At 50.5% G+C, this 27,090-nt stretch overlaps 2 protein-coding genes across 4 annotated transcripts in view; one reads left to right on the top strand and one right to left on the bottom strand.

The window, feature by feature from the left end:
• Positions 1 to 6,984, bottom strand: part of LOC309550226 (uncharacterized protein) — a gene marked incomplete at its 5' end in the record, with an annotated part of 129,937 nt that extends 122,953 nt beyond the window's left edge. Inside the window, 2 exons of the mRNA XM_082250637.1 lie at positions 5,719 to 5,969; positions 6,972 to 6,984. Coding sequence (XP_082106763.1) covers positions 5,719 to 5,969; positions 6,972 to 6,984 — 264 coding nt within the window. The remainder of the gene's footprint in view (positions 1 to 5,718; positions 5,970 to 6,971) is intronic.
• Positions 349 to 27,090, top strand: part of DQX1 (DEAQ-box RNA dependent ATPase 1) — a gene marked incomplete at its 5' end in the record, with an annotated part of 39,635 nt that continues 12,893 nt past the window's right edge. The window contains 7 exons of one of the 3 annotated variants that reach the window (XM_082253394.1): positions 349 to 429; positions 8,168 to 8,187; positions 8,257 to 8,511; positions 8,772 to 8,965; positions 11,790 to 12,168; positions 12,276 to 12,518; positions 12,845 to 12,941. In XM_082253394.1, coding sequence (XP_082109520.1) covers positions 8,173 to 8,187; positions 8,257 to 8,511; positions 8,772 to 8,965; positions 11,790 to 12,168; positions 12,276 to 12,518; positions 12,845 to 12,941 — 1,183 coding nt within the window. Of the gene's footprint in view, positions 430 to 8,167; positions 8,512 to 8,771; positions 8,966 to 11,789; positions 12,169 to 12,275; positions 12,519 to 12,844; positions 12,942 to 27,090 lie in introns of those variants that run through there. The other 2 variants (XM_082253395.1, XM_082253393.1) reach the window with 2 other exon arrangements.

Below are 27,090 nucleotides of genomic sequence, written 5' to 3'. Positions count from 1 at the left end.
GAAAATGGCGGCCCCTGTGACGTGTCACACTCCCCCCCTCTGCAGAGAACTTTCCCTCCAGTCTCCGGGCATTACTCAAGCGACTCTCCGTTGGAAATGAATGGCGGTGAATGTGGTTGTCGGGGACAGAAAATAATGTCAATGAGTACGGAATTCGCTTCTATGTGAGGGCGGAAGTCTAGGGCGGAGGAATGCGTCAGTAAGGGCGGAAGTGTCGGAGGCACAGGCGGAAGTTGCTCTGTGTGAGGGCGGAAGTGTCGGAGGCACAGGCGGAAGTTGCTCTGTGTGAGGGCGGAAGTGTCGGAGGCACAGGCGGAAGTTGCTCTGTGTGAGGGCGGAAGGGTTGGGGTAAGAGGCGGAAGTGGGTGTCAGTGAGGGCGGAAGACATGGAAGATCACCCAGCCACCTAGAAGTGACACCCTGTGAGATGTATGTGTGAGGGGGACGGTGGGGGGGAGGGGACATCCCTCTGTACAGCTACATGTGTGCAGAGGCACTGAGCAGCCAATCAGAACTTAGCTGCCATTAGTGAGGCAGTAAAGTCAGATGTGATTGGATGGTTGTTAGGGAGATGTGTGAGAACGGATCTTCTCTGGTTGTCATAGTGATCTGACATCACTAATTTCTATTTCAGATTTCACTTGCTACATGCTTATACCAGATATGTATGTCAGAGCTCCTCCCCTTCAGTGGTAGTCATGTCTGTCCTGGCGTCAGAGCTCCTCCCCTTCAGTGGTAGTCATGTCTGTCCTGGCGTCAGAGCTCCTCCCCTTCAGTGGTAGTCATGTCTGTCCCTGCGTCAGAGCTCCTCCCCTTCAGTGGTAATCATGTCTGTCCCGGTGTCAGAGCTCCTCCCCTTCAGTGGTAGTCATGTCTGTCCCGGTGTCAGAGCTCCTCCCCTTCAGTGGTAGTCATGTCTGTCCCTGCGTCAGAGCTCCTCCCCTTCAGTGGTAATCATGTCTGTCCCGGTGTCAATGCCCCTCCCCTTCAGTGGTAGTCATGTCTGTCCCGGTGTCAGAGCTCCTCCCCTTCAGTGGTAGTCATGTCTGTCCCGGTGTCAGAGCCCCTCCCCTTCAGTGGTAGTCATGTCTGTCCTGGCGTCAGAGCTCCTCCCCTTCAGTGGTAGTCATGTCTGTCCCGGCGTCAGAGCTCCTCCCCTTCAGTGGTAGTCATGTCTGTCCCGGTGTCAGAGCCCCTCCTCCCTCAGTGGTAGTCATGTCTGTCCCGGCATCAGAGCTCCTCCCCTTCAGTGGTAGTTGTGGCGGGTATCAGACCCCTGGCCTTCTCATCCAACTCGTGACCAAAGACCAGGCAATCTCACACCCTGCCGTCACTTGTGTAACAATGCCACTCTCAGCTGCACCCGGCACACAGATTGTCCAGCTTGCGGGACCACAATCTAGATGCCAGCAGACTGAGAGCGATTGTCACCGGGTTAATTAAACGTTTAACCCTTTCTCTGCCATCACCGCTACATTATAATGAGCCCAGCGGACGCTCGTAATTTTAGAAATATCAATTATGACTTTAGAATAATCATCTGTAACACACCCTGTCACCTCAGACAAGGAATGTTCAGATGGTTTATTCTATACAGTAGCGCTCTTCAGGAGGCAGGTTCTTTGGGTCAGTTTGCGTTAAGAGCTTAGAGACAAAGTTAACACTTTTCAAAATAAGGTTTAATTATAAAAAAGGTGAAGATTGGTGCAAATAAAAATATTTACAGAAAAATGGGTTACAAAGAAATAGAAACACAATACAGCAATTTAGAAGAATAGATGAGAATTAGAAATGGAAAAGTCCTGGTATTATCAGAGGTTCAGAAGCTGAACATGATTGGTCCTCCAGCGTGATGTTTCTGCTGTGATGGTAAGATGAGAACTCAGAGCCCTATCAGCTCCTGTCTTTTTCTCTGACCCACAGGGGGTGTCACCAGACGTACTTGACCAATAGACACTGGGGCCATAAACTGCTAAGGGACCTCCCGGTTAGACAGATTTCTAACAGAACTATCTCTAAATATGTAATGGTTACATTCTTGAAACTGATATTTTATGGTACGGTATTGAATCTATTATTCACAGACACTAAACACGGGTTATCTCGGAATAACCTCTGACCTGTAAGGCATCTGATCGCTAGCTTGTCTCCCCTAGCAACGAAGGTGATCGTGTTTGATCTTACTTCGATAGGTATTTTATGTGGCATTCAAATATATATTTTCTGGAGACATATTTTGTGTGTGTGTAAAGTTAGGAATTTTGTGGTTAACTGGGTCCCAGATAACAGAGCTCTTGACTGCTTTGTTATATGACCTATTGGCCATATGGCTTTGCTCCGATTACAATCTGGCTCTGAGCAGGGAGAGACAGAGTGGCTAGGAGGTTGGTCTGCTGCTTAGATAAGAGTTGTTTGAAGCCGTGCATACTAATGTTCAGTGACCCAGGGGGTAATTGACACTGCCAAAAGGAGCTGGGGTGAGGGCTGGTAACAGAATGACTTTTTTTTTTGTTTTTTAACCACTTGCCGACCGCCGCACGACTATTTACATCGGCGGTCAGCCCCTCACAGGCAAAGCGACGTAGGGCTACCACTAGACCTACTGTCTGTTAGAGCGGGAGAAAGGCAGGCGGCTAATGTAAACAAGCCGCCTGTCATTCTCCCCTGTGTATAAACAGTGATCATATGTTTCTACTATGTAGGACTGTTGATCACAGTTCCTACACTAGTAGCCACAGCCAATCACAGTTAGACTCACGCCCCTAGGGACACACATAACCCCTCCCTCTCAAAAAAAAAAGTTAACCCCTTCACTGCCAGTGTCATTTTTACAGTAACAGTGTATATTTATAGCACTGATTACTGTAGTAATGTCACTGGTAACCCCAAAAGTGTCAAAAATGTCAGTCAAGGGTCCGATCTGTCCACCGCAATGTCGCAGTCCCGCAAAAAAAATCGCAGATCGCCGCCATTACGCGTTAAAAAAAAACAACAAAAATGACAAAAATCTTTCCCTTTGTTAGTAAACGCAATAACTTTTGCGCAAACCAATCAAAATACGCTTTCTGCATTTTTTTTTTTTTTACCAAACATATGGTAAAAAAAAAAATTGGCCCAAAATGTTAAAAAATTTTGATTTTTACTTTTTTTTTGGGGGGAATTTCATATAAAAAAATGTGAAAATATTGTTATTTTTGCAAAATTGTCGCTCTTTTTTTGTTTATAGCGCAAAAAGTAAAAATCGCACAGGTGATCAAATATCACCAAAAGAAAGCTCTGTTTGTGGGAAAAAAAGGACACCAAATTTGTTTAGGTACAGCGTCGCACGACCGCGCAATTGTCCTTTAAAGTAACGCAGTGCCGAATCGCAAAATAGGCCCTGGTCAGGAAGGGGGTAAAATCTTCCGGGGCTTAAGTGGTTAAAACTGTCAGCTGAAACACAAAATGGTTGCTTGCGACAGCTTTAACGAAATGGCGGCCTGACAAACTGGGGTCCCAACACACGATACCATTACCCCTCCCCCTCTTGTGGACGCATAGGTGGGGATTGCAATTTCCCTCCGAACGCAACCGACTCCCGTGGATTCGGTTTGTCGCGACAAACCAACAGCATTGCCATGGATGCTGCCTTTCTTATGCTAAGTGACCGATGCTACTCCCCTGGGAGCAGCTTCCGGCTCAAATAGAGGATGAGAGTTTCCTCTCCTTTAGCATCTCTCTGGCCTAGGGCTGCATCTGGCCCAAAGGTAATGGCAGGTAAAGGTAGGGTTGTGCCGGGACTGGGCGTTTAAATTCCGGGCCCCCTGTCCCAGGTGCACGGACCAGTACCTCCGTCAGGGCCGGACGGTCCTTCTGACACACTGGCGTCAAGGAGGCCCGTCTAACCAGGGTACCGTTGGGTGGGTCAGTCACAGGTTCAGCTGAGCCACTATCGTCGCACCCCAGCATCCACCTGTGGCCAGCTGTACCCAGGAAGGACGTACCCAAAGTTGTGGTTTGAGGAGTAGGCCAGGTCCTGGTATCCTCAGTTCCAGATCTCTGGGTGCCTACTCCTCCCTGCTGTTCCCAGTACCAAACCGCTGACAGGTCCATCTGACAGTTACTATGCAGAACTGTCAAACTAGGCCGTGCCAGAATGTTTGGGACTGTGGACAGGAGCTCTGGGTGTTCCACCCAGACAGGGCCAAACACTACCAGGCCCCTAAAGCAGGCCGCTGCACCAGGTTGGACCTCTCCCCGTGGATCACACGTGACCCTTAAGAGGAAGTAAAGTCACTTAAAAAAAACGAGAAAAAAAAGCCCTGTAAAGAGAAAGGCATAATGAGCTAGTGTGCATTGCATACTAGCTCATTATGAAGTACTTACCTTAAAACGAAGCCACCGCCGTGCCGCCCCCTCAGCGACAGGACGGCCGACATGTCCGGCCGTCCTGCTTCCGGGTTCGCGCCCTCCGGCCATCTGATTGCCCGGTGGCGCGATTACATCACTCCCGCGAGTGCGCGCGGGAGCCGCCGTTCACGGCATAGGACTCTGAAGGAACGGCACGGGTGGCCGTTCCTTCAGAGCGCATACGCCGATGACGTCATCAGCAGTATGCACTCTAAATATCTCCTAAACGGTGCAAGTTTAGGAGATATTTCTAGCACCTATAGGTAAGCCTTAATATTGGTTTACCTATAGGTAAAAGTTTGTGAAGTGGGTTTACAACCTCTTTAGGGAGGTGTCTGATGCGTTCCCAACCCCATCTAGCATTGCCGTAGACGCAGTTAAGCCACATGGGGTGGGGAAGGCTGGCTCGTCCTGAGCCTTCCAAGTTAGAGGGTTTGGCCCACGCCCCCTGCTCAGGTCCAAGGTGATTGGACAGCGGGCACCAGCCAGCTGCCTTGACACCTTATGGTTCCTGGGCATGGGGTAGGCCCCAATCTCAGGGCTGGCATTCAGCCTGCTAAAGGCTCCACAAAGCCTTCGCTCGGTTTTCTGTTCCCCATCGGCCTGCGCCTCCTGTGAGACAGGAGGGGTCGCAGGTATGGGGGGAGCAGACACCCAGGCGCCCACCTCGTGGACATCAGGGTGGATCCTCTCAGAGTCTCCAATATCTCTGACGCGGAATGTGGTAAGCACTACCAGCAGCATAGATACCTGGAGGGGGAAGGGTGGCTTCAGCTGAAGGCCCAAACCCACGCCCTGAGTGTCAGCTACCGCTAACAGGACACCTGTCTTTCCCAGTTCAGGGGTACTAGGGGTACTAACTCTGCCCCTGGCATGTGCTGGGCTAGGATGCTGTGTGAGGATCAGGTCAAGCCACAAACCCTGGTGCTTCACTCCCGGCCCGGCCCGCCTGATCCCACAGGGATCCTTACAAAACAGATCATGTGACCCCTTCAATACATGTCTGTGAGGTTGACTGGACACAATGAGCAGCTGTTTAACCCCTTCAGTCTCCAGGCCTCCTGCCTGTTGGCCTGTCACACCTATCTGCCCATTGTCCCAGTCAAGCTGGTGTTTACTCCTCACATCACGGGGCCTTTCAGCTCCATTCCTGAGTGATTTGAGAGTCTGGTCGATCCGCAGTGCTGGCTGACAGGCCATACTACAAGTCCCAGCCAGCTGTCCTGTGGCGAACAAAGACAGCTGCTGAGGCTTAGCAGAGGTGGAGTCCACTGGGTCAGAACAAGGAGAGGACATAGAGACCTCCTCCTGCTGCTCTGCGACCAGGGCCTGCATCTCCACTGCCTGTGCCGCACTGCGAGGGACCACCAACATGGGTAAAACATCATTAGCATTATCATCATTTCCATCAACATTATCAGCAACATCATTTCCAGCATCATTAGCATCAACATTATCATCATCATTTCCAGCATTGTTAGCATCAACATTATCATCATCATTTCCATCATCATTAATATCATCATCCACATTATTAGAGCATACCCCTGATAACGTCACAGGCAAGAGAGCCTCCTTTCCTTCTTCAAAAGATGGAGGACCTGGTAATTCAACACTACCCTCCCTCTGTCCATCCATAGGTTGCCCAGACATTAACCCAATATCTGCACACAGTACCTTGTCTAGTCCAGAGAGTTCCGTGGAGGCATCCAGGGTGCTCTTAGCAGGGGTGTAGTAAGAAACCAGGGTGCCTAGGTTGGCACCCAACAAAACATCTGTGGGGATTTCCTCAGAGACTCCCACCTCCCTCATCCCACTCCCAGCACCCCAATCAATGAAAACATGGGCACGGGGTACACGTGAGCGGGTCCCCCCAACCCCAGTGAGGGTAAAAAACTTTCCAGGGATAATGTCCCTTCTTCTTATCACTTCTGGTCTGACCAGGGTGACTTCAGCTCCTGTGTCCTGGAAACCAGTGACAGTCCAGTTGCCCACGGTGACGGGCTGCAAGTTGGCGGCGGTCACCTGGGATTTCCTGCAGACAAACAGCACTGAGGAAGAGTTGCTGGCCGGCTGACCAGGTGATGTCACCTGCTTCTGCTCAGGGCACTGTGTCCTGAGATGTCCCGCTTTCCCACAGGTGTAGCATCTGCGGGTGTCAGTTGCAGTTAAGGTGACATCAGGGACTGCAGGTGCTGGTTGCTGGGGAACTTGACTCCTAGGTGCAGGAGGGGTTGCCATGTGTGATTCCCCTCCTTTCATGCCATACAGAGGAGCCTTGCGATGGTCAGATACCCGAGTGTGGATGTAGGTATCTGCCAGTTCTGCTGCTGCTTGGGCAGAGGTTGGCTTCCGTTCCAACACAAACTGTCTGACGTCTGTAGGACAGATGTGCAACAATTGATCTCCAATCATGAGATCCTCCGGGGACTCAAACGTAATGTCCTTCAAGCCCTTAGTCCACTGCCGGAATGTGGTGCGTAAGCGGCTTACCACATCCATATATGAGTCCCCAGCTCCCTTTTGCAGGGACCTAAATCGCTTCCGGTACACTTCCGGGATTAGCTGGTACTTTTGGGTACTTTTGGATGTCATGTCTGTCCCGGGGCCCTTTCATTGGTAGTCATGTCTGTCCCGGGGCCCTTTCATTGGTAGTCATGTCTGTCCCGGGGGCCTTCAGTGGTAGTCATGTCTGTCCCGGGGGCCTTCAGTGGTAGTCATGTCTGTCCCTGGGCCCCTCAGTGGTAGTCATGGTTGTCCCTGGGCCCCTTAGTGGTAGTCATGGTTGTCCCGGGGCCCTTCAGTGGTAGTCATGTCTGTCCCGGGGCCCTTTCATTGGTAGTCATGTCTGTCCCGGGGCCCTTTCATTGGTAGTCATGTCTGTCCCGGGGCCCTTTCATTGGTAGTCATGTCTGTCCCGGGGCCCTTTCATTGGTAGTCATGTCTGTCCCGGGGCCCTTTCATTGGTAGTCATGTCTGTCCCGGGGGCCTTCAGTGGTAGTCATGTCTGTCCCGGGGGGCCTTCAGTGGTAGTCATGTCTGTCCCGGGGCCCTTCAGTGGTAGTCATGTCTGTCCCTGGGCCCCTCAGTGGTAGTCATGGTTGTCCCTGGGCCCCTTAGTGGTAGTCATGGTTGTCCCGGGGCCCTTCAGTGGTAGTCATGTCTGTCCCTGAGCCCCTTAGTGGTAGTCATGGTTGTCCCTGGGCCCTTCAGTGGTAGTCATGTCTGTCCCTGAGCCCCTTAGTGGTAGTCATGGTTGTCCCTGGGCCCTTCAGTGGTAGTCATGTCTGTCCCGGGGCCCCTCAGTGGTAGTCATGTCTTTCCTGGTGTTGGGGCCCCTCAGTGGTAGTCATGTCTGTCCCTGGGCCCTTCAGTGGTAGTCATGGTTGTCCCTGGGCCTTTCAGTGGTAGTCATGTCTGTCCCGGGGCCCCTCAGTGGTAGTCATGTCTTTCCTGGTGTTGGGGCCCTTCAGTGGTAGTCATGTCTGTCCCTGGGCCCTTCAGTGGTAGTCATGGTTGTCCCTGGGCCCTTCAGTGGTAGTCATGTCTTTCCTGGTGTTGGGGCCCTTCAGTGGTAGTCATGTCTGTCCCAGGGCCCCTCAGTCATGTTTTTCCTGGTGTTGGGGCCCTTCAGTGGTAGTCATGTCTGTCCTGATGTCGGGACCCCTCAGTGGTAGTCATATCTGTCCTGATGTGGGGGTCCCTCAGTGGTAGTCATGTCTGTCCCGGGGCCCCTCAGTAGTAGTCATGTCTGTCATGTGACTCTCTTCTCTTGCAGTCAGGATGGAGTCGGAGAAGGTCCTCTCGGAGGATCGGGATGAGGAGGAGGAGAAGGTCCTCTCGGAGGATCGGGATGAGGAGGAAGAGGTCTCCTCGGAGGATCGGGATGGTGAGGAAGAGGAGGAGGTGGTTATTCTGGAGGATGAAGATGAGGGGAAGGAGGACGGAGATCTGGAACAGAACCCCTTTGATGGTCTCCCCTTCTCCTCCCGCTATTACCTCTTCCTGGCGGAGCGCCGGATGTTGCCGGTTTGGGGGGTGAAATACCAATTCCTGGAGAGTCTGCAGAGCAACAACATCGTCCTGGTCAGCGGAGAGGCGGGGTCTGGGCGGAGCACACAGGTGACTGTCATACTCGTCCTTCTAGATATGGGGGGGAGGGATCATAGCCATCATTCTAGATTTGGGGCCCCTGTCTATGCCAGGATCAGGGAGCCCAGCTACTGTACATTGTGCTCTATCATGGTGTGTCAGGAGCTCCAGGGGGCGCTATAATGGGTTCTGTCTGTACTTTCAGTGTGTGATTGGTGGGGCCCTCACTCATTGTTCTGGAGCTGAAGGGCCCCAGTACCCCATGTCATGTGACCTCTGTGTCCTCTCAGGTTCCTCAGTGGTGTGCGGAGTTTGCTCTCTCCCAGGAATACTCGGAGGGCGCCGTTATCTCCTCCCAGCCCCATGCTGCCGCCGCCTTCAGCCTGGCTGTCCGAGTGGCGGATGAGATGGACCTCAACCTCGGCCATGAAGTCGGCTTCTCTGTCCCTCATGAGGATTGCACCACCCCCAACACCATACTGAGGTGAGCCTGGGTCCTGGACCTGCACTGACACAAGGAGGGTTCTAGGGGGGTTAGGGGAGGAGTGTCCTGAGGTCGTTGGGGGAGGATTGTCCTGAGCTGGTTGGGGGAGGAGGGTCCTGAGGGGGTTACGGGAGGAGGGTCCTGAGGGGGTTGGGGGAGGAGTGTCCTGAGGGGGTTGGGGGAGGATTGTCCTAAGGGGGTGGGGGAGGAGGGTCCTGAGGGGGTGGGGGATGGAGGGTCTGAAGGGGTTGAGGGAGGATAGGGGAGGAGGGTCCTGAGGGGGTTGGGGGAGGTTTGTCCTGAGGGGGTTGGGGAGGATTGTCCTGAGGGGGTTAGGGGAGGATTGTCCTGAGGGGGTTGGGGGAGGATTGTCCTGAGGGAGTCGGGGGAGGATTGTCCTGAGGGGGTTGGGGGAGGATTGTCCTGAGGGGGTTGGGGAGGATTGTCCTGAGGGAGTTGGGGGAGGATTGTCCTTAGGGGGTTGGGGGAGGATTGTCCTTAGGGGGTTGGGGGAGGATTGTCCTGAGGGGGTTGGGGGAGGAGGGTCCTGATGGGGTTGGGGGAGGATTGTCCTGAGGGGGTTGGGGGGAGGAGGGTCCTGAGGATGACAAGGCAGAACTCTTCCCACCCCACAAACTCTTCCACATCCTAAACTCCCGACCCAACACAGGAGTCTTCTGATCAGCCCTTTACAGAGTGACTGACCCGTATTCCTCACCAGGCTTCCCTGGAGCCGCCCAAAAAGTAACAGGACTCTTCAGTGAACATAGATATCAGATTTTTGCCCCCATACAAGACTAGCCGACAACTTAGCTTGTACTGGAATCTTCTCCTTTATTGAATAGTCACACAGTTTATATACAGCATGGACCTCCCCCGCCTGATCAGATTATCACACACAGGTCAGGGGTTGCCTGATTACGTTATCATATGCAGATGGAATTGTATACAGAAATAGAATTAACCTGAACTAATTATCTAGCCATCTGGACAGAAACAATGTGAGGTCATTAACATTTAACAATGGGACAGACGGGCTCAACACAATCCACATTACACCTCAATACACAGACAATAGGAAGAGCCTGTCTCTGACATTGAAGTACAATACACATTATCATAAGTGTAAACACAGAACCCATTTGAAGCAATCCAAACCATATTATCAGTGTCCATTAAGTATCTGTCTTTCACTCCCAGTGACGGTGAGTACCGTCATAGAGGGACTGACCCGTATTCCTCACCAGGCTTCCCTGGAGCCGCCCCAATCCACATTCTGTGCCATTGTACTCCCATCCCTCCCATCCACCCCCTTGTGTGTCATTGTAGCTCAAACTGTGTCAAACTCTATGGAAATGTTATCTGTAAGTGACATTGTAACACTGATCTGTGAGCCCTCACCATAACCCTACCACCATCACCCAACAGTCCTTACCAGGACTCTACCACCATCACCCATCAGTCCTTACCATAACCCTACCACCATCACCCAATAGTCCTTACCAGGACCCTACCACCATCACCCAGTAGTCCTTACCAGGACCCTACCACCATCACCCAACAGTCCTTACCAGGATTCTACCACCATCACCCATCAGTCCTTACCATAACCCTACCACCATCACCCAACAGTCCTTACCAGGACTCTACCACCATCACCCATCAGTCCTTACCATAACCCTACCACCATCACCCAATAGTCCTTACCAGGACCCTACCACCATCACCCAGTAGTCCTTACCAGGACCCTACCATCATCACCCATCAGTCCTTACCATAACCCTACCACCATCACCCAATAGTCCTTACCAGGACTCTACCACCATCACCCATCAGTCCTTACCATAACCCTACCACCATCACCCAATAGTCCTTACCAGGACCCTACCACCATCACCCAATAGTCCTTACCAGGACCCTACAACCATCACCCATCAGTCCTTACCATAACCCTACCACCATCACACAACAGTCCTTACCAGGACCCTACCACCATCACACAACAGTCCTTACCAGGACCCTACCACCATCACACAACAGTCCTTACCAGGACCCTACCACCATCACCCAATAGTCCTTACCAGGACCCTACCATCATCACCCAATAGTCTTTACCAGGACTCTACCATCATCACCCATCAGTCCTTACCATAACCCTACCACCATCACCCAATAGTCCTTACCAGGACTCTACCATCATCACCCATCAGTCCTTACCATAACCCTACCACCATCACCCAACAGTCCTTACCAGGACTCTACCACCATCAGTCCTTACCATAACCCTACCACCATCACCCAACAGTCCTTACCATAACCCTACCACCATCACACAACAGTCCTTACCAGGACCCTACCACCATCAGTCCTTACCTCACAGCCCTTGCCATGACCCAACAGCCATAACCTCACATCCCTTGCTATGATCCAACAGTCCTTATCCCACAGCCTATACCATGATACAATAGCCATAACCCCACAGCCCTTGACATGACCCAATGGCCCTAACCTTCACAGCCCTTGCCGTGACCCAACAGCTCTAACCCCACAGCCCTTGACATGACCCAATGGCCCTAACCCCACAGCCCTTGCCATGACCCAACAGCCCTAGCCATACCTCTGCTGCCTTAACCGTCTATAATACGGATGTTCTATGCTGTAGTCTAGTTGGCCATGTTGAGGTATGTGGCCATGTACAGCCTTTCTCCGTGTTGATATGGTGGTCAGTCTATCTGGCTCTGTAGCACACACTGGTGTAACTCTGGCATAGCCGTATTTAGCCCCCCTCCATGTTTCTTACACTTTGTGTTTTCCTCTCCTGTAGGTTCTGCTGGGACTCTCTGCTCCTCCAGGAACTGACCTCCAACCCCCTCATGCAGACGGCCAGTGTGGTGATTTTGGATGAGGTAGATGAGCGGACTGTGGCCACTGACCTCCTCCTGGGCCTCCTGAAGGACATTGTTCGGCAGAGAGCCGCCCTGCGCCTAGTGGTCATGACCTCGCCGGCTTTGCAGCCACGTCTGCTGGAGTTCCTTGGGTCGAGTACGTCCGTGGTGACGGTCCCAGGCCGGGATCACATGCCGAGTGTGGTGTACCGGCCATCTCAATCACATGACCAGGTGATGGCAGCGTGTCACATGGTACTGGATATCCACCGGAGGAATGAGCCCGGGGACGTGCTGGTGTTCCTGGCCAGTGAGGAGGTATGTGTGATTGTATGATGGGGTGTGTGTACCCCAATATCTGTATGAGGGGGGTTGGGGTGTTCCCCAATATCGGAGGGTGACAGATGCCGGCTTCTCCTTCACAGGAAGTACAGCGGTGCTCGGCGGCACTCCTAACCGAGTCCGTCTCCCTGAGTCCCAGTCTGGGTTCACTCCTGCCGATGGCTCTTCTCCCCAGTGCTGGCTCCTCTATACAGAGCGTCTACGAGGCGTCCCACGGTGACTCTGACTACCAGCGCCATGTCTTCCTCACATCTGCCGTGGCCGAGTTATCCTTCTCTCTGACTGGGATCCGATTCGTCATTGATACCGGGAGCGAGGTGCAATCTGTGAGTATTAATGACTGCAATGTAATGACACCAAGACCGGTCCTTTCCTCCGCCCACTCCCCCGAGGAGCTATGGTGACATCTTGCTGCTACAATGTCACTACAGCTCTTCGCTCCCGCAGATACAGCGGGGGAGGGGACATGTGTCCCCACATGGAACACGCCTGGTGAGTGGGGACACAGCTCTCCTCTATCTAATATAGTATACAGCGGGGGAGGGGACACTGGGCTCAGCCAGTATAGCGTTTTAGCAGCACCAGTATAGAGTCTTTACACCGGATGTGGCTCTGTGACATTCGTTCTCTTCTCTGATGTCTTCTCTTCCAGGTTTACAATCCCCGAATTCGTGCCGATTCTCAGGTCCAATGTCTGATCAGTAAATCCAGAGCTGAGATCCGGAAGATGAGAGCGCAGGGACCCGATGGTGAGTAAATAATGGGGTGTCACAGTATGGGAGTGTCCTATGGGTCCTCTTCATGTGGTGTAGATTGGCATCACATAGGAGGTCCAGATGAGGCCTTCAAGAGGGAGAATTCTCTTCTACCCAATAAGAGACTATTTGTATCTCATATCATCTTCTGTATGAGGGTCACACAGCCTTGTCCTATGTATGAGGATCCAGTGGTGTTGTGTATATCAGATATGTAATTGATGGACCCTCAGCCGATTTCAGGCGGTAGAGTTACAAAGTTACATAGTAGGTGAGGTTGAATAAAGACAATAGTCCAACCAGTTTCCCCTGTGTAGGTGTGTGTGACCATAACCATCTCTCATACCCCTGAATGTTCTGATCCTTGAGATGTACATCTAAGAGTCTTTTGAAAGCCACCATACTTCCCGCAGAAACCACCTCTTGTGGTAAAGAATTCCACAATCTTGTAGCCCTAACAGTAAAGAACCCCCTGCGTTGCCTGAGGTTAAAACACTTCTCTTCTAATCGCATTGTATGCCCTCGAGTCCTCATGCAATCCCTTCGACTGAACGGCTTTTTTTCTAAGCTCCCCAAGAGATCCCCATTGAGATATTTATAAATTGCTATCATGTCCCCCCTCAGGCGTCTCTTCTCCAGGGAGAATAAATCAAGCGATTGCAGACGCTCTTCATAATTAAGGTCCTCCAATCCCCTAATCAGTTTAGTTGCCCTTCTCTGGACTCTCTCCAGCTCCAAAACATCCCTCCTGAGGACTGGCGACCAGAACTGGACAGAATACGGACCCTCAGCTGATTTCAGGCGGTAGAGTAGACGGACCCTCACCTGATTTCAGGCGGTAGAGTAGATGGAACCTCAACCGATTTCAGGCGGTAGAGTAGATGGACCCTTAGCCGATTTCAGGCGGGAGCGTAGACGGACCCTCAGCCAATTTCAGTCGGGAGCGTAGGCGGACCCTCAGCCGATTTCAGGCGGGGGCATAGGCGGACCCTCAGCCGATTTCAGGCGGGAGCGTAGATGGACCCTCAGTCGATTTTAGGCGGGAGCGTAGATGGACCCTCAGTCGATTTTAGGCGGGAGCGTAGACGGACCCTCAGCCGATTTCAGGCGGGAGCGTAGAAGGACCCTCAGCCGATTTCAGGCGGGAGCGTAGATGGACCCTCAGTCGATTTTAGGCGGGAGCGTAGACGGACCCTCAGCCGATTTCAGGCGGAAGCGTGGAAGGACCCTCAGCCGATTTCAGGCGGGAGCGTAGACGGACCCTCAGTAGATTTCAGGCAGGAGAGTAGATGGACCCTCAGCCGATTTCAGGAGGGAGCGTAAACTAGGGATCGACCGATTATTGGCAAGGCCGATATATCGAGGACCGATATATCGGAAACCCCCCGGAGGTTACCGATATTGTCGTGCCGTCATTGCGTATGTTGCGCCACGCGCCTCCGCGCACTGGGACAGCTTCTGCCTTCTTAGGCCGCCTCCCTCAGCCTCATTTGGAGTCGGGGAGTCTCGGGACAGCGAGTTTACAGTGCACACAGTGTGTTTAACACAGTCTCCATACATACACCCATCCACAGCTGCCCGGTGCCAGCCAACCAGCCACCCACATGCCTGTACCAGCCAGCCAGCCACAGGCCCTGCTTTTACGAGCTAGCCAGCCACAGCCTCTTGGCCTGTACCAGCCACCCACCACAGGGTGCCAGCCAGTCACCAAAGGGTGCCTGCAAGCCACCCACCCACCAAAGGGTGCCAGCCAGCCACCCAGTACAGGGTGCCAGCCAGCCACCCACCATGGGGTACCAGCCTGCCACCCACCACGGGGTGCCAGCCAGCCACCCACCCACCAAAGGGTGTCAGCCAGCCACCCACTACAGGGTGCCAGCCAGCCACCCACCACAGGGTGCCAGCCACTCATCAACACAGGGTGCCAGCCACCCAGTTTTTTTAAGCCTATAATCAATATCAGTAGTGTCTTTCAAATTTCAATGGAGATGGATGCAGATAGAAAAATAAAAAGTGTGGTCTAGGACTATTTCTCAGCTCCATCTCCAGGAAAATCAGCAGCACTGTGCAACACATGCAAAAACAATGTGAGCATGGGATCAATAACTGCAAAAACCAAAAATACGTCTAATCTTTGGGCCCATTTAAGAGTTCATCATCTTGAATTGTATCATGCAGCGCAGAGAAAAACAAATGAATCACAAGGTGAAACATCCCTATCCCAGGCAACAATAACAGATATGTTTCAGAAAAAAAAAACAGGTGGCTAAAATCTGATGGAAGATCCCAAGTGCTGGACAGAGTAATCACAGAGATGAGGGTGACTGATAATCAGCCATTTACAATGGTGTCTGGATTTAAGCAGTTGATGTCCATACGGGAGCCAAGGTACACACAGAAGAGTGAGAAGTATTATCGAACCGAAATGCTGGGAAAGCTTTACCAAAAGGTCGTTGAGAAAGTAAAGACTATGCTGCAACCAGAGAATGCTGGCAACTCAATCTCATTCACGACGGACTGCTGGTCAGGACAAACAGAATCCCTAATGAGTCTTACATGCCACTTCATTGACAGCGGCTGGACAAGAAGGCATTTGGTGTTGAATACAAAAGTGATGCAAGGATCCAACACTGGGAAGTACATTATAGAAAGGTTTCTAGGCATGCTAGAAGAATGGGGAATCATCAAAGACCGAGTGATGCTTGTGCTTCGAGACAGCGGAGCAAACCTGGTGAAAGGAATGAGACTTACTGAAGTGTCAGACCTCAGTTGCATGGCACACACCCTCCAACTTGTGGTAAATGATGGTCTGTCAAACCAGAGAGCTTTGCTGGACATTATTACCATGCTAGAAGAATGGGGAATCACCAAAGACCAAGTGATGCTTGTTCTGCGAAACAGCGGAGCGAACATGGTGAAAGGAATAAGACTTCGTGAAGTGTCAGACCTCAGTTGCATGGCACACACCCTCCAAATTCTGGTAAATGATGGTCTGTCAAACCAGAGAGCTTTGCTGGACATTATTACCATGCTAAAAGAATGGGGAATCACCAAAGACCGAGTGATGCTTGTGCTTCGAGACAGCGGAGCGAACATGGTGAAAGAAATGAGACTTGCTGAAATGTCAGACCTTAGTTGCATGGCACACACCCTCCAACTGGGGGTAAATGATGATCTGTCAAACAAGAGAGCTTTGCTGGACATTATTACCATGCTGAAGAGGTGCGCAGGCCATTTCCACCATTCTGTTCTTGCCAAGCAGCGACTGAGGTGCATTCAGGAAGACCTTGGCCTAACCAAAAACAACCTGATACAGGCTGTTCCAACACGATGGAACTCAACGCTACACATGCTACAGAGAATGCTGGAGCAGAAGCGAGCTCTCACCATATATTCAGGTGAATATGGAGGATATTCTTGTCCTACTGCAGATCAGTGGGACATTGTAGCCAATGTCATTGAGACCCTCCTACCCATTGAGGAAGGAACACTAGAGGTGAGTCATTACCACTCATCTGTGTCATCTGTCATCCCATGTGTGAGAGTGCTGAAGATGCTTCTTCAACAGAATGAAGGACCCAACACACATTGCACTAAAACATGTAGGCAGGCCAGGAGGGACAGCCTCGCCAAAAGGTATGAGAAGCATGAGGAGAATAAAAATGTTGTGCTTGCATGTCTTTTGGGTCCTCGATACAAGAACCATCCTTTTCTCTTCTGATGATGTATTGGCCAAGGCAAAGCAATGGCTGACAGAAGATATTCAACAGAAGGTGCAGGAGGTTCCTGCCCAAGAAAAGTCAAGAAGAGAAGGTTTCTAATGTGGAAAAGCAGGATGCTTCAAAAAGAGAAAAATGTCCACAAAGACAACGGACGGAAGAGAAACCTCATCGTGGTGGAATAAATGCCATGTTCAGTGTTTTATTGGGGCCTCATGCGGAGGATTCATCAGAATCTGCAATAATGACCCTGGATGATGAACTTCATCTCTATTTGAAGGAACCAGTAATGGACAGAAGAAGTGATCCTCTTCAGTGGTGGAAAGAAAATGAGGCACGCTACAGAAGACTTCTCATGCTGGAAGATACCTTTCTGCTCCTCCTTCCTCAGTACCAAGTGAGCGTGTTTTTAGTGAAGTGGCAGCAATTTATGAAAAGAAAAGAAGCCGTTTAACTGGTGAACATGCTGAAATGTTCTGCTTTCTGCACTATAATATTCTTCTACTTAACCACTTTAGCTGCTCAAAGACCAGGGCCTATTTTGTGATTCGGTACTGCGTGACTTTAACGGACAATTGCGCGGTCGTGCGACACTGTACATAAACAAAATTGACGTTCTGTTTTTCCCACAAACAGAGCTTTCTTTTGGTGGTATTTGATCACCTGTGCGATTTTTATTTTTTTCGCTATAAACAAAAAAAGAGCGACAATTTTAAAAAAATAACAATATTTTTCACATTTTTTTTTTTATATGAAATTCTCAAAAAAAAAGTAAAAATCTAAATTTTTTAACATTTTAGGCCAATTTGTTTTCTGCTACATGTTTGGTAAAAAAAATCACAATAAGCGTATTTTGATTGGTTTGTGCAAAAGTTATTGTGTTTACTAACTACGGGAAAGATTCCTGTCATTTTCATTGTTTTTTTTTTTTTTTTTTTTACTAGTAACGGCGGCGATGTGCGATTTTTTTTTTTTTTTTTTTTTTTTTTTTTTTTGCGACCTTGCGGCGGACAGATCGGACCCCTGACTGACATTTTTGACACTTTTGGGAGTACCAGTGACATTACTACAGTAATCAGTGCTATAAATATGCACTGTCACTGTACTAATGACACTGGAAGGGAAGGGGTTAACTTTATTGGTGATCAGTGGGTTAAATGTATCCCTAGGGGCGTGATTCTAACTGTGGGGGGGCGTGGCTTGTGATGTAACCACAGAGACATATTATCCTACATAGCAGGATCGTATAGTCTCTGCAGTTACATCAGGGAGAATGACAGGCGGCCTTGTTTACATCAGCTCCTGCCTTTCTCCCTCTCCAGCGGGAGATTGCGAGTGACCGGCGGACATCGGAGCCGCCGGTCACTCGCGTGGGGAAGGCAGTGAACGAGCGGGGGCGCCCCCGCCCCCTACAGGCTCCTGGGCAAGTGACGTACCCCTACGTCGTTTTGCCTGTACGGGGCTGACTGCCGCAGTAAATAGTCGTGCGGCGGTCGGCAAGTGGTTAAGGTTAAAAATTTTAATAAATAAAGATTTACATGTTCAGTAACGGATTTTTTTTACATTTCTTTATTTAAGAAGAGGTTGCAGAATAAACAGAGTTAAAGCGGAGTTCCGGCCTTTTCTGTGTTTATTAAAAGTCAGCAGCTACAAAAAGTGTATCTGCTGACTTTTAATAAACACTCACCTGTCCCACAGTCCGGTGATGCGGCCTCCCGAAGCCTCGCTCTTCTCCCTCTCTGCTCCGCGGCACCGGCATCACTGGTGTGGGCACCCGGCTGTGACAGTCTGCGGATTCACAGCCGGGTACGCACTGCGCATGCGCGAGTTGCGCTACGCGTCTTGATTGTCCGGCAATCTTCTGGGACCTCTGACATGTCCCAGAAGATTGCAGGGAGGGAGGGGGAGAGGAGAACTTCCGTTCAGGGCGCCGCGGCGCTCTGAGTGGAAGTGGGAGCGGGTACCTGTCAAAACTAGGTACCCGCTCCCCCCCAAAAAAATGACATGCCAAATGTGGCATGCCAGGGGGTCAGGACTACCTAAAGGGGAAGTTCCACTTTTGGGTGGAACTCCGCTTTAAGGCACATCAGGAAAAAGAAAAAAAAAAATTAGACCGTACAATCTGACAACAACATCATAAACATAGTTACGTCAAAAAGGTTACATTAGTTGGAGGATGAAGATGGTCAACTGGTCCCGAAAGGTGGGGTCAAACCCCTCCCGGACGTGTATAGTAACCGACCTATCAAAGGACACAAGGGCTGCTGGATGTGGAGATAAGTAAACTTGTGAGTGTCGGGTACCAGGGTAGTACTGACGGACGGGTTCCTGTACAGAAACCACGACTCCTAACCATGGAGTCAGTCGGGGAATGAACAAGCAGAAGTTACAGAGGACCCCAGACTTGGGGAGAAAGTGAGGATACATACAGAGGGGAGAGTAAGGGGGAAGTTGCAGGGTTCAGTAACAGATTTGTGTTTATTTTGCAAAACTTTAAATGTTCAAAATATCGTCCCATATTGGCCCATAGTGTTATACGATGGCCAAAATATCGATATCGGTATCGGCAAGGAAAAAAACGATATCGGTCGATCCTTAGATCTAGGAGATCCAGTATTTCTCTAAAGATGCCCAGAAGAGTAGGGATGATATCTCTGGGAGCTGTGTCCTCTGGCAGGCCACGGATGCGTATGTTTGCCCGCTGGCTGCGATTCTCACAATCATCTAGCTGGCACAGCAAGGCCTCAATTTTCTGATCCTATGTGATGCATCTATTCTGGAGTATAGATATGGTGGGTAATGCTTCAAATCTTTGTTCGTGTCTCTAATCTAGACCCCAACTGTGTGCTATCAGATTTGAGCTGTGCTATGTCCTCTTCAAAGGCTTTTACCACCCTGGTAAGTGAATCGCTCTAAGTCTTCCCAGGTGGGGAGAGACCAGATATGGCGCTTAATATCCCCATCCTCTAAGAAGTCAGCCACATCAGAGCCACCTCCAGGGGAGGCCGTGGAGCCAGGGGGCACAGAGTCACCGACCTCGGGTGGGAATCGGAGATGGCGGGATTCTTTTCAGCTGGGCTGCAAGGCCTTCGACGCCAACCCCATCTTGGGAGCCTTGTGGCCTGTCCTGCAGGTCCCCGGAAGAATGTTTCCAGCTGTCCCTGCCTGGATCTGTCCACCCTCGATGGCTGGGAAGAGGTCCGCCTTTGCTGGGACATGGAATGGGCTGCTTGCAAGCTCGATCTCCTCCTGGAGCTGTGTAAAAGGCAGCGGTGGACACGGAGCTGAGAAGATGCACGTCCTCACTCCACCATAGCCAGGACACTCCTCCCCCCTACCTGCTATTTCTAGTTGCTCTTTATGGAGAGAACCCTGTCCCCGAGGAGGAAGGGTCCCATTGATGAGGGATTAGAGGAGATCCTTTCCAAACTCATTTATTTGGTTCATAAGCCATTGAATCCTGAAAAAGCTTTAAAGGGTCTGTGACCTTGTATCCTCCTATAGCCCGCCCACTCCGTGAGGCTCCGGTTCTTTGCTGGGTCTGTGACCTTGTGTCCTCCTTTAGCCCCGCCCACTCTGTGAGGCTCTGGTTCTTTGCTGGGTCTGTGACCTTGTGTCCTCCTATAGCCCCGCCCACTCCGTGAGGCTCCGGTTATTTGCTGTGTCTGTGACCTTATGTCCTCCTAAAGCCCCGCCCACCTATACACAGATGGCTCATAGGATACAGGTGTACAGGACATACACAGGTGGCTCATAGGGTACAGGTGTACAGGACATACACAGGTGGCTGGCTCATAGGGTACAGGTGTACAGGACATACACAGGTGGCTCATAGGGTACAGGTGTACAGGACATACACAGATGGCTCATAGGGTACAGGTGTACAGGACATAGACAAGTGGCTCATGGGGTACAGGTGTACAGGACGTACACAGGTGGCTCATAGGATAAAGGTGTACAGGACGTACACAGGTGGCTCATAGGGTACAGGTGTACAGGACATACACAGGTGGCTCATAGGATAAAGGTGTACAGGACATACACAGGTGGCTCATAGGATAAAGGTGTACAGGACATACACAGGTGGCTCATGGGGTACAGGTGTACAGGACATACACAGGTGGCTCATGGGGTACAGGTGTACAGGACATACACATGTGGCTCATAGGGTACAGGTTTGCAGGACGTACACAGGTGGCTCATGGGGTACAGGTGTACAGAACATACACAGGTGGCTCATAGGGTAAAGGTGTACAGGACATACACAGGTGGCTCATAGTGTACAGGTATACAGGACGTACACAGGTGGCTCATAGGGTAAAGGTGTACAGGACATACACAGGTGGCTCATAGGGTACAGGTTTTCAGGACGTATGCAGGTGGCTCATAGGGTACAGGTGTACAGGACATACACAGGTGGCTCATAGGGTACAGGTATACAGGACGTACACAGGTGGCTCATAGGGTAAAGGTGTACAGGACATACACAGGTGGCTCATAGGGTACAGGTTTTCAGGACGTATGCAGGTGGCTCATAGGGTACAGGTGTACAGGACATACACAGGTGGCTCATAGGGTACAGGTGTACAGGACGTACACAGGTGGCTCATAGGGTACAGGACTCTTAGGGTTTTATCTGACCTTGTTGTCTGTTTGGAATAATGAGTCACCTTTTATTTGGATATTGCAGGAAATCTCCTCCACTGCCCTTCTACTCCTCCCTATCTCCTCTGCCAACACCAATCCGTGACTCACACACCCTCCATGATAAGAGTTGATAGGGCGGCTCCCTGTTCTGTGTCAGTCCAGACTTCGGGGCGTGACTTCAATATTATAGAAATAGAAATGTCAGAATCTCTGCGAGTTCCATAGAGACCTGAGCCACCCCCTAACAGCCGCTCACCCCTGTGTCTCCTGCTGTCACCGGTACTCTGCGGGTTCCATACAGACCTGAACCCCCTCCTGACAGCCGCTCACCCCTGTGTCTCCTGCTGTCACCGATACTCTGCAGGTTCCATACAGACCTGAGCCACCCCCTGACAGCCGCTCACCCCCTGTGTCTCCTGCTGTCACCGATACTCTGCGGGTTCCATACAGACCTGAACCCCCTCCTGACAGCCGCTCACCCCTGTGTCTCCTGCTGTCACCGATACTCTGCGGGTTCCATACAGACCTGAGCCACCCCCTGACAGCCGCTCACCCCCTGTGTCTCCTGCTGTCACCGATACACTGCGAGTTCCATAGAGACCTGAGCCCCCTCCTGACAGCCGCTCACCCCTGTGTCTCCTGCTGTCATCGGTCCCCTGCGGGTTCCATACAGACCTGAGCCCCCTCCTGACAGCCGCTCACCCCTGTGTCTCCTGCTGTCACTGGTACTCTGCGGGTTCCATACAGACCTGAGCCCCCTCCTGACAGCCGCTCACCCCTGTGTCTCCTGCTGTCACCGGTACTCTGCGAGTTTCATACAGACCTGAGCCCCCTCCTGACAGCCGCTCACCCCTGTGTCTCCTGCTGTTACCAATACTCTGCGGGTTCCATACAGACCTGAGTCACCTCCTGACAGCCGCTCACCCCTGTGTCTCCTGCTGTCACCGATACTCTGCGAGTTTCATACAGACCTGAGCCACCCCCTGACAGCCGCTCACCCCTGTGTCTCCTGCTGTCACCGATACTCTGCGGGTTCCATACAGACCTGAGCCCCCTCCTGACAGCCGCTCACCCCTGTGTCTCCTGCTGTCACCGGTACTCTGCGAGTTTCATACAGACCTGAGCCCCCTCCTGACAGCCGCTCACTCCTGTGTCTTCTTTCCTCTGCTGACAAACTGACATCCCCATTCCACCACCCTACGCGTTTCATTGTTGGACTTCCTCAGGTTGTGTGGACTTGGACGTCCTCGATGGTGCAATGGATGAGTTGGCCTTTGTACCCAGCACAGCCTCCTCGCCTTGTTGCTGGGGTTATGGATTGGATTTGGTGATTCTTCGGGAGTCTTTCATGATTGGTAATGTGTACTATTGTACTTAAAGGGGCCCTCTACCTAATGGTAACATACAGCCCCATAACTGCTTGTTTGGGTTCAGGAAATACTAAAATTCCTTTCCAGGAGAGTAAGCTACCCCAGGCTCCCTACGCTTACTCCCCAGATATTCCCTATGTTGGCCCCTTCCATCGTTTCATTGGATGCCCCCCCACCCCTCATTATATTCAGGCAGGTCCATTTCTCCAGCTCTGTAATTATTGGTTGACTGGCGCCACCTAGTGGTCTGATAGGGAGCCTCACTCTCCATTCTCTTGCTGACCGCAATACATACACATACGTTGCGGCTTTGAAGTGGCTTACCGGGATTTTGGAGGACGCTATCACCCCGGGATTTTGGAGGACGCTATCACCCTGGGATTTTGGAGGACGCTATCACCCCGGGATTTTGGAGGACGCTATCACCCCGGGATTTTGGGGGACGCTATCACCCCGGGATTTTGGAGGACGCTATCACCCCGGGATTTTGGAGGACGTTATCACCCCGGGATTATGGAGGGTGCTATCACCCCGGGATTATGGAGGATGCTATCACCCCGGGATTATGGAGGATGCTATCACCCCGGGATTATGGAGGACGCTATCACCCCGGGATTATGGAGGACGCTATCACCCCGGGATTTTGGAGGACGTTATCACCCCGGGATTATGGAGGACGCTATCACCCCGGGATTATGGAGGGTGCTATCACCCCGGGATTATGGAGGATGCTATCACCCCGGGATTATGGAGGATGCTATCACCCCGGGATTATGGAGGACGCTATCACCCCGGGATTATGGAGGACGCTATCACCCCGGGATTATGGAGGACACTATAACCCCGGGATTTTGGAGGACATTATCACCCCGGGATTATGGAGGATGCTATCACCCCGGGATTATGGAGGACGCTATCACCCCGGGATTATGGAGGACGCTATCACCCCGGGATTATGGAGGACGCTATCACCCCGGGATTATGGAGGACGCTATCACCCCGGGATTATGGAGGACGCTATCACCCCGGGATTATGGAGGACGCTATCACCCCGGGAAATTTTCTTTTTTCTCCCACAATTCTCTTTCTCGTGAAAGCGTTGCGATCGGCTAATTCGCTGCTAGGTAATTTTCAGAAGCAGCAGAAGGCGTCATCCCTCCCGGGGTTTCTTAGGCTTACAGTGTTTACCAGAGACCCCGGGAAACGATCTGACAGTTCACACAGCTGGCCATAGAGGAGAACAGAGACAGATCGTCTCTCATCACCTCTATGATCTAGGAGGACCGGAACGACGTTATGACATCACTTCCACTCTAGGGTTAAAAAAACATTTTTTTTTTGATCTTTTGCTTTCAAAGGTAGAGGAGAGAATTGGGGTCTTAAAGGAGAAGTATGAAGAAGGCTGGTTTTGTTGTCCATCTCTTATGGATCATAGGAGTGTCGTTCATTTTGCACTCCTGTGACCCATTTTCAGCAGACAGTGGGCTGAAGTCCGCTGTCTGCGGACCTCACCGATGTCGGTCCAGGCACTGTGTCATCACAACCGAGGAGTCAGGATCCATCAGGTGCCTGGACTGACACATGGCTCAGCCTCTCAACGGGCCGGCCGCTCCCGCCCCTTCCACAGCCCAGCGCTCCAATGAGCGAGGAGGGGGCGGAGCAGAGAGCCGGTAACTGACAGCAGCTCTTTGCTGGGGTAACTGTCAGAACCGAGCGATTGGCATTGTTCGATCGCTCAGTTCTCAATGTAGAGGCATCGGGGGACAGATGCAGCATACACCTAGGGAAGTATAAATGGGGAAAATAATAGAAACCCCCCCCCCCCCATACTTCTCTTTTTAAAGAGGACCTGTCACCCCTTATTTCTGTTACAAGAGATATATACATTATTTGTAATAGGAAAAAATTTTAATACCGTGTGACATAAAATATTGCAACGACCGCCATTTTATTATCTAGGGTCTCTGCTAAAAAATATATAATGTCTGGCTGTTCTAAGTCATTTTTTGCTAGCAAAAAAATACTGATTTTACTTGTAAATAAAAAATGCCAGAAAAGTCCTGGCCTTCAAGTGGATATATTTAGGCCAGTTGACTTCCCCCTGCTCTGTATTTGTTGGTAGACTGGCACCACCTAGTGGTCAGCTAGAGAGCCTCATTCTGAATTCTCGACTTGTTACTCATTCTGTATATCCTTCCGCTTGGCCCTGCTCAGCCCATTTTGGCTAGAACCTGGGAGGACCTGGTAGGTCCTGGTTTTTGATGCACATTTTCTCCCTATCTTCCCAGACATGTCACTTTTTGTGCAGACCACAGAGAGCTCTTCCTTGCTGCCCACTGAGACTTCTGTAAGAACTTGTGGCCATCCTGAGCCCTATCCTAAATAGGAAGGTTCCCCCTCTGGGGATCAAATCCTCTTTCTGCTCCCATCAGAAGAGGTACTTTTGGATTATTTTCCATGTGGGAACAGAGTAGCTTCTCCTCCTTTCTACTCCTTGAGATCTTCTAATATGTCCTGCTATGTCAAACAAATCTTATAGATTTTTTTGACTGGGTGACTAAAATAATAAACGGTGGAGGTGCAGTAGACATTGCATATCTAGATTTTAGTAAGGCTTTTGACACTGTCCCACATAGAAGACTTATCAATAAACTGCAGTCATTGAGCATGGACTCCCATATTGTTGAGTGGATTAGGCAGTGGCTGAGTGACAGACAACAGAGGGTTGTAGTCAATGGAGAACATTCAGAACAAGGTCATGTTACCAGTGGGGTACCTCAGGGATCTGTACTGGGACCAATTTTGTTTAATATCTTCATAAGTGATATTGCAAAAGGCCTCGATGGAAAGGTTTGTCTTTTTGCTGATGACACAAAGATATGTAACAGGGTTGATGTTCCTGGAGGGAAACGCCAAATGGAAAAGGATTTAGGAAAACTAGAAGAATGGTCAGAACTCTGGCAACTGAAATTTAATGTGGATAAGTGCAAGATAATGCACCTGGGGCGTAAAAACCCAAGGGCAGAATATAGAATATTTAACACAGTCCTGACCTCAGTATCTGAGGAAAGGGATTTAGGAGTAATTATTTCAGAAGACTTAAAGGTGGGAAGACAATGTAATAGAGCAGCACGAAATGCCAGCCGAATGCTTGGATGTATAGGGAGAGGTATAAGCAGTAGAAAGAGAGAAGTGCTTATGCCGCTGTACAGAACACTGGTGAGACCTCACTTGGAGTATTGTGCGCAGTACTGGAGGCCATATCTCCAGAAGGATATAGATACTCTAGAGAGAGTTCAGAGAAGAGCTACTAAACTAGTACATGGATTGCAGGAAAAAACTTACCAGGAAAGGTTAAAGGACCTTAACATGTATAGCTTGGAAGAAAGAAGAGACAGAGGGGATATGATAGAAACCTTTAAATACATAAAGGGAATCAACTCGGTAAAGGAGGAGAGCATATTTAAAAGAAGAAAAACTACCACAAGAGGATACTGTTTTAAATTAGAGGGGCAAAGGTTTAAAAGTAATATGAGGAAGTATTACTTTACTGAGAGAGTAGTGGATGCATGGAATAACCTTCCTGCAGAAGTGGTAGCTGCAAATACAGTGAAGGAGTTTAAGCATGCATGGGATAGGCATAAGGCTATCCTTCATATAAGATAGGGCCAGGGACTATTCATAGTATTCAGATATATTGGGCAGACTAGATGGGCCAAATGGTTCTTATCTGCCGACACATTCTATGTTTCTATGTTTCTTTTTGACCAGCGCAACCTCTCATCTTTAGCTCACTTAGATGTTAGCAGTCAGGCATAACATCTATGGCCATGTCTCCCTCCAGGATCTGTCTCCCCTCTTGTGTCTTAAGTTCCTAAATCAATGAAACCAGCCAGGTCTGTCAAAGCCTCTGTTCAACAGGAAGACCTGCATGTCCCCATTTTTTCCAGTTCATCAATTCCTGTGGGACCTCAATGCTGCCAGTTTGTGGACCTATCTTCTCCCGCTTGAGTTTTCCTTGAGATTGTAGGAAATCTGGACAATCTCATGTTGAGGGAACAGTAAGCACATGTTCTGTTCGACGGTGTAACTCCTATTTGAGACTCCTACCTCGTCTGCTCTGCAGTATGAGATGGAGGGTGTTCTGGTGATCTTCATATCACTGAATTGGACCAGGCAGATGTGGTACTTCACCTGAGTTCTCCTGGTGATGCTTAGTGGGCTCCTCAAGATCACCCGGATCTTCTGCCTCAGAGACCGGTTTACCCCTTCTATTAGTGTCACTGGCTTTAATGCCATGACTGTTGAATCCCAGGCTTTGAGTGACAAGGACATCTCTGAATCTGTGAAGGTTATGAAGTCTACTTCGCAGAAGGTCTACTATCGCACATTGAAGGTATACTTAAC

This window comes from Pelophylax lessonae (assembly GCF_965119305.1).
Source record: "Pelophylax lessonae genome assembly, chromosome: 1".
Lineage (NCBI taxonomy): Eukaryota > Metazoa > Chordata > Amphibia > Anura > Ranidae > Pelophylax > Pelophylax lessonae.
Note: the sequence above shows the minus strand (reverse complement) of the source record. Positions and strands in the feature narration are given on the sequence as shown.